Raw genomic sequence first — 13,767 nt, 5'->3', positions numbered from 1 at the left:
TGTGTATGAGTATTGTGTGTGTAATGTACTAGCCCCTTGGCGCAGTTTGTAGTGATCCTGCTTTCTGCTCCGGGGTTGTGAGTTCGATTCCCACCCCGAGTCTGGGTGTAATATATATTTATTTATATATGTAGTATTTATATGACTACTAATAATATATAATATTTTTATCGAAAAAAAAATACATATAGCTATACCAGTCGACTGTTTTTATAACACAAGCATTAAGTTGCTTACTTTAGGAACAGAAGACCGTGTGTGTGTGTATATGTGTGTGTTGTAGATATTTGTAGATATTTATTTAAATATTGTGTATGTATTTGCGGACCCCCGACATAGGAGTGAATCCTAGCGGGGCCGTCGAATGTGAGTCTTATCAAATTCGCTTGAAGGGAATATTCAGAAAAAGTGTATTTCAAAAAAAAAAACTGAGAGTGACTGTGTTCTTAACCATACATTTTTACTGTAAGGTCAGTACCCAATAGTATGATATTTACAGGCCATTACATTACACTAGCGTAAAATACCCATAAAATAAATCTCATTACTTTTATACCGAGAATTTTTCACGCTATTTTATCGTACCGTTTATATCTTTGTTACAAAAACAATAATTATTTTTCTAGTGAATAACGTTGTATCATCAAGAGGTCTTAGTAACGTGGGACAATGAATGATAAACTTAAAATCGTTATAGTTTTAGCAGTCATTGTCATAAGTGGAAATTCTTTACCTGAAGTTAAATTTGGGAATCCACTCCTCAGAGCTTACCCATGTCAAGGATCTAAAGAGATTGGCGCGTCTTTCACACCTGGTCTTAATCCTGAAGATAATAATGAATATTTAATTTTTATAAACAGAAATTTCTACCCGGATTCTATAATTCATGTAACCTTTAATGGAGACGCGAGCGTTACTTTAGTGAGTAAAATGATTTTTATACTAAAAGTTTTATAATATTTATGTTCACTTTGTACCTATCTTGTATACCCACATAAAAATGAATTACTGATGTGTTGCTAGGCACGAAAATTGAGATCAGCAATTTATTTATTTACTAGACATCAACATAGAAACAGCTGATTTATATAATTTGCTTTTCTTTTATTGCAGTAATTTGGATTTGATACAACTAATTACTCATGTGATTTATATAGCGTTCATTTGTTTTTAGAATGACAAAGAGGCTGCAGAAATCAGTCGTGAATCTAAGAGCTATGTAATGAAGTTTTTAAAAGATAAACAAGGTATCGGTTTTACTGTTAAAGGACTGACCACTAACAAAGTTCCTTACATTACTAGTCTAGTTATTGACATGGTCGAATATTGCAGTGAACCGTTCGCGGTAAGTTTTTTTTTTTGTAAAGAAATTCGCAAAAAACTATTATCCAAAAACACGTACTATGATGATTAGCTATAAATGCTGTTGGTATACATGGAAATTAATACCTATAACAAAGCAAAATTGTATCCAGCAGCGTAAGCAGGTTAGATTTTCCTAGGAATGTAGGGAAGAGGCAGTAAAGCCCATGTAATCTTTCCGAAAAAGAATCTCAAATTAATAAATAAAATGCAAAAATAAAATTGTTGTAACGTAGAGTAAAAAAATTCTCAACGTATTGTATCATAATTAAAATATATTTTATACTTTCCATTAAAACTTATTCGAAAAACATTCTTATCGCCTCTTGTGAATGCCTTCTTAGTTCCCTTACTTTAGGGAGGGAAGCACTACTCCATAAAATAAAGTAAAGTCCGAACTATGAATGTATCTTATTTAGTTTTGGTACCACAAGTTCTACTTTTCCTAGTCTCGTATATGACTTAGTTCAAAAATTAATTACTTTCTTTATTTTAGGGTTTCCTTGACGCATATGTTAATAAGAATCTCCATCTCAGTTTTAATTAAGAATAACTCACGGAAGATCAAATCCGAGCTACAGTTCGTGTAAAATTGCACGATATTCACTCGTGTTAGTGTTCGGTTACCGATAGTGTGTAAGAAGTCAAAGTAATAAACATAATTTGTGGCTTGTGTCATTTCTAACAAAAGAGTGGAAATAAAAATTATAGTTTAAAAAAACTAAAAAACCAGTGCAAGTGCCCGAGCGAAATAGTAAGTCCGAAACTGCAGGCATGCGCAGATCGCGCGCTAGCTTTATCTTTCTTACTTCCTTACAGAGGATCCACGAAAGAATTTATTAATCCTGGCGGTTCTAATAAGGATATTGGGAAACTGTTATTGAATCATTGCATTGTCATCGGTCCTTGATACGTGTGCAAAGTTGCAAATTAATCAAACTTCTGGAAATTGGTGAAAATTATGCTCAAAGATTCCATTACATACATACATACAACCCAAGCTAATAAAAGCGTGGTAAAAATAGTAATTTTTTATAATCAGAGATCTTCAATTACTATAAAATTTTTACTAATAAGACAATATATGAAGTAAATAGTAATAGAAGTAAACAATTAAACTTCAAGTGGCATAGCTCAGGGCTCACTTTTAGGACCATTGTTGTAACTATAATTGTTTCAAATATTTTCAATAGCTAGTAATATATGATTTCCTCAAAGTGTAATATGTAATTTGAAAAAAACAACAAGGAACCAAAAATTCAAAATTCGATTTACTGTCAGTAAATATCAATCAATAATAATAATATAATTAAATTAATAATATCTTTAAGAACAAAATATTTTCAATACATTTTCCTTGTCAGCAATATTCCATATGAATCACGAACCAAGGCTCGTCATATCTAACATTGTGGTTAATTATTCAATTAAGATCAACAATGTAGCAGTATTCTACATTGTTTAGAACACATAAATATTTCATCAACAATTTTACTCTTAATAATACGTCTCAACTCTTAAGTCCTAATCGTCACTGTATATAAATACATATTATGTAACAAATAAAAATATTTTATATAAAAATATTACTAAAAGTGGAATAGGGCCTATAAATAATGAAGCTACGGGCCTTAATTTTAATATTCCTAGCAGTTCGAGGTGATGCTGAAAATAATATGGACGATAATGAAGAAGACTTTGATCCAATCGGTAATATCCCTTTGCTCACTGAACATCCTTGTCACGACTCCAGTGATATAGTCACTTGGTTTGACCCAGGTCTACCTCCAAGAGAAAAGAATAGGTACTACGTTCTAATGAACAGATATTTTGCCGAGGGTTCCGTCTTAAATTTGTCATTCGATTCTGATGTCAATGTATTTCACAGTCTCGGAGGGGTAAGTTAATATTTTATTTTTGCTTTAACACTGGTGTTTCCCTGTCGGAAGGGTACTTAAGTAGTCTGGAAATAATATATGTTATCTAGTCAGTAGGTATAAAATTGTATTAACATTGTTATCTCGTTTAACAAACGTGATCAAGGCAATTATCTTAACTTCAAAATATCACAATATATTACATATCAACTAATGAAGTAGTTACTGAAAATACAGACAGAATATATCTTTATTACTTTGGAAAAAAAATATGTAATAAATAAAATTTTAACACGTAATTCAGAAAATTCGAAGTTCCACAATAACAGATAGGCATATGGCAACAAAGAGGTAATATAAGATCTTAAAAATCCAAAATATATTTTCTAATTTTATTCACACAGTTTACAGTCGTGACACATAACAATATACAATAATAAGTTATGTACATACTCTTATAGTAATTATTTGGAAAATTCAACTTTTTAATTATTTAATTTGTAATATTAATTACGTAATTTCTAAAAGATAACACTTTAATTGAATATTTTTTAGATATAGCAGACAAATACAGGGGTCTAGGCTCCGAAAATGATTTTATCCTATTCGGTGTCGAGACCCTTGGTCCGTGGGGTCCTAGTGCCATAACACTATTTAAGGAAATAGCAAAAAGGTTATTCGACGTCACAGGAGACCGAAGAGCTGGCAGCTACTTCGGACAAAGAATTAGTCTAGCTATCCAAAGGGGGAACGCTGCCATTATCTTCGGAACCTTGCCTAAAGGGACTCCTTTTAATAATATTTTTTGTTATTATATTATGTATATATATATATCATCATTACAGCCTATACAGTCCACTGTTGGACATAGGCCTCCACAAGTTTACGCCAAAAATAACGTGAACTCATGTGTTTTGCCCATAGTCACCACGCTGGGCAGGCGGGTTGGTGACCGCAGTACTGGCTTTGTCGCACCGAAGACGCTGCTGCCCGTCTTCGGCCTGTGTATTTCAAAGCCAGCAGTTGGATGGTTATCCCGCCATCGGTCGGCTTCTTAAGTTCCAAGGTGGTTGTGGAAGCTTGTTATCCCTTAGTCGCCTCTTACGACACCCACGGGAAGAGACGGGGTGGCTAAATTCTTTAGTGCCGTAGCCACACAGCACATATATATATATATATATATATATATATATATATACTTAAGGTTTTTTTTTTAGTTTAATGTAATAAATGTAAAATATATATATATTCTTATATTGTAGATGGTTATATAAATTAATTTATATCATTAGCTATATATATTATTCAATTAAAGTGTTATCTTTTAGAAATTACCTTATCTATTTTAACGCATAATAAAAAAAAGTTTTTATACACAACATTTGCGTAACTACATAAAATTATCGTATTTGTCATACGTGTAAACTGAGATAAGCACACCAGGAAATATCCTGCTCAAAATCTGGAATAGCTCAACTGGGGAAGTACCCTGACCTTACAGAAAATCACAGCTGAATTATACTGCTTTCAAGCACTGTTGTTTGCCTGTGGTGAGTAAGATGACCAGAGGGGCTTGAGTTTGTTGTTTGTTTGTTGAGGGGCTTGAGTTGAGGGGCATTAGTTCTATAAAAAAAGTGTTTTTATATCACTGTGCTGGCAAACAAGCGTACCTTCGACTCACCTGGTCACCTTCGGGTGGATATAAAAGGCTACCGTAGCCAATAACAACCATCAGTAGAACCATCACAAGCGTATTACTGATCCTACCTTCGACTATCCTTAGGAGTCAACTTACTCAACGCAGTAGCAACATGTAGAGGTTCCAGATTTTGAGCAGGACACTTTCTACTGTGCTTCCAATTTGTAAATTACTTACTAAAATATTTTAGAAAAATGAAAGATTTACGAAAATTTTCGTAAGTGTTGATGAAGTACTTACATTACGATTTAAAACTGAAAGCGTTGGATTTGGATTCATTGTGAAAGGACTTGTGCCTGGAACCAATCCTTACTTCGAAAGTATAACTATTAACGATGAAGAAGTCTGCAATGAGCCCAATGTGGTAAGTTTTAAATTTTATCATGTTTTGAACTTTGGACATAGTTGACAAATATAATCGAGATTCTTACTTAGCAAGCAATGAACTTTTCGTTTGGAGCCAATTTCTATCACCAATTTAAAACTACTACGCGCAGAATATTAAAGCAAAAGATGTAAAGCTAAAATAAAAATGAAAATTCTGGTGTTACGTTATTACAAAAAATGTTTTTCGTATAATAGAGTGGCCATTTTAAATCAATCTCCTAGTAATTTTGATGAACGAATCCTATAAAAAAAATTTGCTGGGTGTCAATTTTTTTTAGACAACTATAATTATTGGATTGTGCCAAAATAAAATAAGTTTAAAACCAGATAATTTATATAAACAAGTATTTTAGGGATATCTAGAAGAATACATAGCAGAGACTATAGACAAAGGACCACACAGCACTTGTGGAAGACGTACTGTGGACCATACTGAATTAATTGTCAATGGTGCCAGCACAAAGCCAGGAGACTGGCCGTGGCATGCAGCTATTTACAGGCTAGAAAGGACTCTTTTGAAATATAGCTGTGGCGGGACATTGATATCGAAGAATTACATATTAACTAGTAATTGTGTTTTTCATCTTTTATGTTCAATAAGATTGTTTTTTACATTCTTCATGATGCAACATAGAGTTGAATTTGATACTTAAAAAAATTCTAAGACAATCTTTTACATGACTTTTCAACAACATCCTCAAAATCCCTTTCCTCTCATCTGCTGGGGGGATTGGGGATTGGGTCGGCAACGCGCTTGCGATGCTTCTGGTGTTGCAGGTGTCTATAAGCTACGGTAATCGCTTACCATCAGGTGAGCCGTACGCTTGTTTGCCGACCTAGTGACATAAAAAAATATATATTTGCATTAAATACAATATAAACAAATTTAAAGGTATTTTTACAAATAACAAAATATATTCCGAACGATTTTACTAGCGCATTGGCAGGCGGCCCTGCTTTCTGTACCGGTGGCTATGGTTTCAATTCCCGCCTAAGTCTAGATGAATTATTTATTTTTATTTATATACTCGTATATTCGCTGTGTGGCTACGGTAGTAAAGAATACAGCCACCCCCTCTCTTCCCGTGGTTGTCGTAAGAGGTGATTAAGGGATAACAAAGTTCCACTACCACCTTGAAACTTAAAAATGAATTAATGAAATATAAAAAAAATATTAATACAGCTAGACTTAGCTACATATCATTTCTATGTATGTATATATATCGGAAAAAATACTATTTAGTAATATGGTTCAGCTGTTACCTTTAAAAAAACATTTCGCTGCTTATTTTGGGAACAGACTACTTGGTATATAATATTTTTGAATAAAACTTCTTTACGGACGCTTGACTTGGGAAGTGACTTTTATTTTTGTTAGATATTTTTTATAAGGTTATGTATGTAATTCGAAATTACATTTTAATTTGAAATATTTATGAATTTTCAAAATTGACCAATAATTTTCAATAACATTTGTTTCTAAACAGTTGCTCATTGTGCTTCAACAACAAGAGGAGTTCCTATAAAAACCAGTTTTTTAAATATTGTCCTTGGGAAATATAATTTATTTGGAGATGACGCTGACACACAAGAAAGACTGGTATGTGAAAGTTCTTAATTTCTTGTAATACTTTCAAAATTATTGTTAGAGCCCATATTAATTTACTAGTTTGTAAAAAACGCAGTGACTGTATCCACTACGCAGATTTTAAGTGACTTAATATTTTTATATCACATCAGTGGCAGCGTACAGACGACTTGATAGTAGGCGGTTAGTTTTATAGCCATTGGATGCCCGCAACAGCGTGACCCTACTCCGCTGTAATAACAGCTCTTGCCAGAATCTCTTGCTACCTTATTCACCATAAGAGTGCAACACTAACCGGGACCAGTATTATTTGGCTAAGATCTGTCAGATTCTGTAAGACTGAGATTACAAGCCGTGCCGCTTTAAATTTTACGTAAGATATTTCCAGCTGTGCCCAATCTCAACAATTTTTAATGATAGTAATCAATTTTTGTATTTGAACCAGTGAAAATTTTAAATACAATGTTGTCTAAGACAATTCAAACACAAGGCCAAAATCTTCTAAATGATTACGTGCCAGTGTGTGTATTGGGCTTATCTATACAAATGAATAAAATTGGAATGTCTGTCTGAATGTCTGTAATATTACAATAACCAATTTTTAGGAAATACATATGGATGTATGTATACACGGTACCAAAATAGCATTTTTTACAATTTTTGTCCGTCTGTCTGTCTGTTAGTTCCAGCTAATCTCTGAAACGGCTAGACCGATTTTGACGGGACTTTTACTGGCAGATAGCTGATGTAATAAGGAGTAACATAGACTTTTATTTTAGAAATATATTCATTTTGTAACTCTGCGAACTGAACAATAATTATTTTTAAATTCCACGCGGACGAAGTCGCGGGCACAGCTGTTTGTTATTTATATAATTAAATAACATTATTTTAGATCTATTGCGGTTTTCCTTCGATTTAAACACAATAGGATGCTATTTACGTTTAAATATCTTCCCATTATGCATTTTTTTTCAAGTAGCTATTTTGTTTTGTCAATGTTTGAAACAGAATTAATTTTAGAATGTATTTTTTCATCACACTTAATTTTTAACCTATAACGAAAATAAGACAATAGTTATCAAGCTTTTCGAAGCTAAAATTACTTCAGGGTTTAAATCAATGTTACATTTATAAATCTTCAAAATTCAGATTACACATACATTTTTAGTTTCAATGCTACATTTTATAGGTCCACAAAATAATACTACACGAGAAATTCGATTACAAGTCTTTGAACAACGATATAGCTCTCCTCAAATTGAAGTCTGAAGCTGTTTTTACTGATTTCGTTAAGCCGGCTTGTTTGTGGTTCAGTAATGCCGATAGTGATAATGAAGGTACCGTGACTGCGGGAACAGTTTTTGGAACGGTAAGTGTTATATTAGGCTTTGAAGTAAAGTTTGATAAAATTTGTGCTCTGAGTTTTGAAATGGCAGAGGTAAAAGCTAAAAAAAAAATAGATTGGTGACTTTTTAAATATAACTGATTTAGGTTATTGGGTAACAAGGTCTTTAACAACTCTAGAGGGAGATATTAGGCAACTGGGCAAAACTTATCCGAATCCCGCAAACATACGTAGTAATGTTCAAAATACTTACCCTGATCATAAAGATCACATACAAATTAAAAAAAACAATAAGTTTTTACACAACCAGCGTGATAAACAAGCGTACGGTCCACCAAACAGTGACCGGTTAGGTACCAAAGCCTAGATCGTGAACACCAGGAGCATCACGAGCCCTTTACCGATCCTAGGAGCTCACCTTACTTACCACATTAACACAATATATACTTGAGAACAGCATTATATAACCATAATCTTATGTAAGGTTAATATACTTTCCAAGTTCTCTCTCTTCTCTGTGCCAAACGCCAATCAAATTATATTTACGATACTTTTACCCTTTTTTAGGTTGTCGGTTGGGGATTCGATAGTAGCAACTCGTTATCTCCTCAATTACGCCAATCGAAAATGCCAATGATTTCTGAAAATACTTGTATCAAGAGTTACCCTCTTTTTTACGCAAACGCTCTAATAAATGGCAAAAAGTTCTGCGCTGGATATCAAAACGGTATAGTTTATTAAATTTTAAAATGACAATCATGATACGTTCCATTCCATATAAGTAAATTCGTTAATAGTGGGCGTGAAAGCCGTAAAAATTTAAGTAAATGTACACTGATCGTAATCAACGACGCATTTTCATGACCTTGATAAGCTACCACGTAGCTTATATGTCTATAATATAGCCAAAACTAAATGAACAACTGGTCTAATAGAAAGGACTCCTTCAACTCTTATCCATGTTAAGAATCGCCTTTTAAAAGTCAGCAAACATGTCTCAAAGTTTCAGGCTACATCATTACCAATTCTGCAAAAAAAATGTCATCAAAGCACACGAGTAACTTTCGTTGTATCTCGCAGATGAGTGATTCAATGATATTTTACAAATGTTAATTATACCTTTATATATTACATCAATTGTCTTTACTTTGAATCAAAATAAATTGTCAAGGGCTTAATGAGCTCTCTGAGGCTCAGAGAGCACGTTAAGCCGTCGGTCCAGGTTATTATCATGTACACCTGATAGCGATCGTTACTCATAGTAGGGAATATATACGCGAACCCCCATTTGAGCAGCGTGGTGGATTAGGCTTTGATCCTCCTCCTACATGGGGAACAAGGCCTATGCCCAGTAGTGGGATATTACAGGCTGAAGCGAGAGAAACGGTAGAGACGCACAAGGGCTGTTTAAACACCCAGAACACGACAAATATCTGTTTGGCCAATACAAATATTTGTCATGTGCGAGGATCGAGCCCGCAACCGCCAGCACAACAACCAAAAACCAGTGCTGTTACCGTTATAGCAACGTTAATACTGATATTTTGCATCCGCTAACTATCAGTAACTAGGTGTCCCCCTCAGTTTCACGTGCGATAATATGAGAAAATAGCCTACGGTCTTCTTCGGTAAATGGGCTATCCAACACAAAAATGATTTTTCTATTCAAACCAGTAGCACACTTAAACAAATAAACGAACAAACTTTTCAGGTTTATAATATATAAATTTAGATTTGGAAATAACCTCTGCAAAAGATTGTATTTGTTTTTATAGTACATCAAAAAATAACATCAAAAACAATAACAATACCAAAGAGAAGATAAAGAATAATAATCAATATAATTAAACAAGTTACTTTGTCATACAGGCATTAATTAAAAGGAGATAAGTGTTTTGTTATAAATTAGTTTGTAAATATAGAACTCAGGGAGTATAATATATCGTTAGTAGCTAACCCGGGAAACGTTGTTTTACCATATATGTTATAAAGCCTCTTAATCCCCCCCACCCTTATAACTCAGGGGTATGAAAAATAGATGTTGTACGATTCTCAGACCTACCCAATATGCACACAAAACTTCATGAGAATCGGTCAAGCCGTTTCGGAGGAGTTTAACTACAAACATCGCGACCCGAGAATTTTATACGAGTATATTAGATTAGGTACTTTTTTGACGTTGGAATATGTATTTACTATCTGCTGTGACTGTTGCGACGTCATCATTTTTTTTTAATAATTTAATATTAATAATAACACATGCTTCATATATTTTTATTGCAGGTACGTCAGCCTGTAATGGTGACAGCGGAAGTGCATTCCAGGTTTTTGTTCCTGATAAAAAACAAGATGAGAATGCTAATACAACTGGCGCTTGGTACGTTCGCGGTATTGTATCTATGACAGTGGCGAGAACAGACGTGTCCATATGCGATCCGACGAAATACGTCGTTTTCACAGATGTTGAGAAATATAGAACGTGGATTGACGCATACTTGGAAAATGAGAGAAATTAATACATTGTAGACCGATATTTCACTCATTGTGGTTAAGTTTATCCTACACTTAAGTTAGGGATAGATTGACTTTATCAGTAAAAGGTAGAATAGCCCTTTTTTCCACGATTTATAATGTACATCTTCTAGGTTCAAAATAACGAATAGAAATAATCTATAAATAAATTGGAATTCAATTTTGTAAAAGAAAAGCACGTATTAAACCTTTATCTGTTGGATACCATCATTTATCAAATATAATTATCAACAACCAGTGAAACAAGTTCCTTTTTAACCGACTTCCAAAAAATGAGGAGGTTCTCAATTCGAGTGTTTTTTTTTTTTTTATGTATGTTACATCAGAACTTTTGACTGGGTGGAGCGATTTCGACAAATGTTCTTTTAATCGAAAGGTGGTGTGTGTCAATTGGTCCCATTTAAATTTATTTGAGATCTAACAACTAATTTTCGAGTTATATCTAATAATGCGTTTTTACTTGACGCTTTTTTCGTCGACCTACGTTGTATTATACCGCATAACTTTCTACTAGATATACCGATTTTGATAATTCTTTTTTTGTTGGAAAGAGAATATCCCTAGTTTGGTACCATGATAAGAAAACCAGGATCTGATGATAGGATCCCAGAGAAATCGAGGGAAACTCTCGAAAATCCGCAATAACTTATTAATGGATATACCGATTTTGATAATTTTTGATTTAATCGAAAGCTGGTGTTTATCATGTGGTCACATATAAATTTTATCGAGATCTGATAACTACTTTTTGAGTAATCTTTGATAACGCGTAGTTACTTGACTATTTTTTCGTCGATCCACGTTGTATTACTCGTCCATGTAATTGAAGTCGGTTTTTTTTCGTTTGCGAGCAAACACAATTATTTCAAATAAAAATAAAATAGACAACATCATCCAACACGAAAGACCCTATAGGTTATTCTTATATAGCGCCATCTATAAGCTATACTTAGAACTACATTGAATAAGTAATGATTGCGAAAAGAACAACTCTTTAATACATAAAAACGCTGACAGATGGCGCTGGTAATTTTTTATTTAGAAATAACTGTGTATGGAAAATTTTAATAAAAAAATGTTGTTTGAATGATTAACTGCAACGCGACTGTCCGTCTTTTTGTTTATTACATGACTGAATTACTGAAAAGGAAAAGTTAAAATACATTGTTTAGTAAAAAAAATTGTGTTGTTTTTTAAGAACTTTTTATGGAGTAACTCACTGACTACGTTGTTTATGAAAATATTATTCAAAAATATTTTAAAAAGAATCTATATACTTAAATAAAAATGAATGTTGCTAAACGCATCTCGAGAATGGCTCGACCAGTTCGGCATTTTTTTTATTTTTTTATTATGCTCACGGAAGGTTTTAAATCAAAAGAAAAAAAATAAATAAAAAAAATAATCGTTAATATGAACTTTTAACAGAACGAAGTCTGTCCGGGCTTCTAGTACAAAACAATATCTGATGTATTAATTTAATAAACAATAATTTATTTGTGTAAAATGCAAAATATGTGACGTCAGGTAGGAGTCTCTTAAATGTGAATATGTAACAAGGACGGGGTAGGCCCAAAAAGTTTTTCAAAGTACCTCGACCTTACAGAAGACCACAGCTAAATACTGCTTTCAAGCAGTGTTGTTTTCCTGTGGTGAGTCAGTGACCAGAGAGGATGTGGGTAGGGTCGTCAACGCTCTTGGGATGATTCTGGTGTTGCAAGTCTGTACGCTACGGTAATCGCTTACCATCAGCTGAGCTGTACGCTTGTTTGATGACCTAGTTGTATAAAAACAAAAAAGTTTATTAAAGGAGCGAGAAAAGTTAAGCGTCAACCCAGCTCCTTTATAGGAGAAGAGGTCTATGCCCAGCAGTGAGAGTTACACACACACACACACACACACACAATATATTATTTAAATCATATATATCATCCGTGTTATTGTGGCACTATTGAAATCGAAATCAAAAATAACTACACTTTGAAAAAAATTGAATGAAAGTTTTGTTGACTTAGTTATAAATTATATACCCAGTGGTCTACTCCCATGCTGAGGTACAAGGTTAGTTAACTATTTTTTGGTGATTTGGTCTAATTCTAAGCACGGGAGTACAGTTAGTTAGCTCAGTCTATTGCAATCCACTATTGGACATAGGCCTGGACTAGTTCGCACCAGACATCCAGGTTTCCCGCAATCCTCATCCAGCCTACACCGGCAATCTTACGTAGATTGTCGGTCCAGCGGGCCGGAGGACGCTGCTCCACACTGCGTTTTCCAAGTCACGGCCATCAGTCCTGCGACACAGTTGACCAGGTCACTATAGCATAGCAATATATATATATATATATATATATATTTATAGTAAAACCATCAATACAAATATATGAATGGAAAAAAATGTATTATTAAGTCAGTTCTATAGTCTACTCCCGATGGTATTTAGGTCTGAACCACTAAGGCTATAAGTCGTGTACGGTCTGAGATAACCACAGAGCCAATATGGACACAGTAATGAGCATTCGTAGACCTTGTGTGGAGTATATTGTTAGGACATTGGTCATATGGAGTCGATGTTATTATAATTCGTTATTTTTTTTTTATTGTATTTTTTTATTTAAAAATAAAAAGTTCTTTAAATTTTAGTAAAATTTGTAATGATGTTATATGTTATAAGAACGAATATAACATAAACATAAACACAAGTGAAAAGAAAAATCAAATATAAGGAATAAAATTAAGGCTCTATTAAAAATGACTTTTCAAATAATGACCCTTTATTCGAGGCGATAAAAAGAACAGATTTACATTTTTCTGTTCTATATCATTGAATTTTTAGCGGAGACCCTTAAAAAAAATAACAGTAGTTTGCAAACTACTTAATAAATAATATGTAAGATTAGGTAATTCATAACCCATTTTAATAATGTTGCAAATCAAAGTAAATACTTATGTCTATTCCATACACTTCTGTGTC

At 33.4% G+C, this 13,767-nt stretch overlaps 1 protein-coding gene across 1 annotated transcript; it reads left to right on the top strand.

Annotated features, from left to right (window-relative positions):
- The first annotated feature begins 669 nt into the window (after nt 1-669).
- LOC123664620 lies at nt 670-10,995 on the top strand. The gene is made up of 9 exons (XM_045599137.1): nt 670-921; nt 1,175-1,345; nt 2,985-3,260; nt 5,129-5,302; nt 5,679-5,892; nt 6,813-6,925; nt 8,106-8,285; nt 8,829-8,988; nt 10,545-10,995. The coding sequence occupies exons 1-9, from the start codon at nt 670-672 to the stop codon at nt 10,775-10,777; spliced, it is 1,773 nt and encodes a 590-aa protein (XP_045455093.1). The 3' UTR covers nt 10,778-10,995.
- Nucleotides 10,996-13,767: the final 2,772 nt, after the last annotated feature.

The sequence above is a fragment of the Melitaea cinxia genome, chromosome 22, assembly GCF_905220565.1.
Source record: "Melitaea cinxia chromosome 22, ilMelCinx1.1, whole genome shotgun sequence".
Taxonomy (NCBI): Eukaryota; Metazoa; Arthropoda; class Insecta; order Lepidoptera; family Nymphalidae; genus Melitaea; species Melitaea cinxia.
Note: the sequence above shows the minus strand (reverse complement) of the source record. Positions and strands in the feature narration are given on the sequence as shown.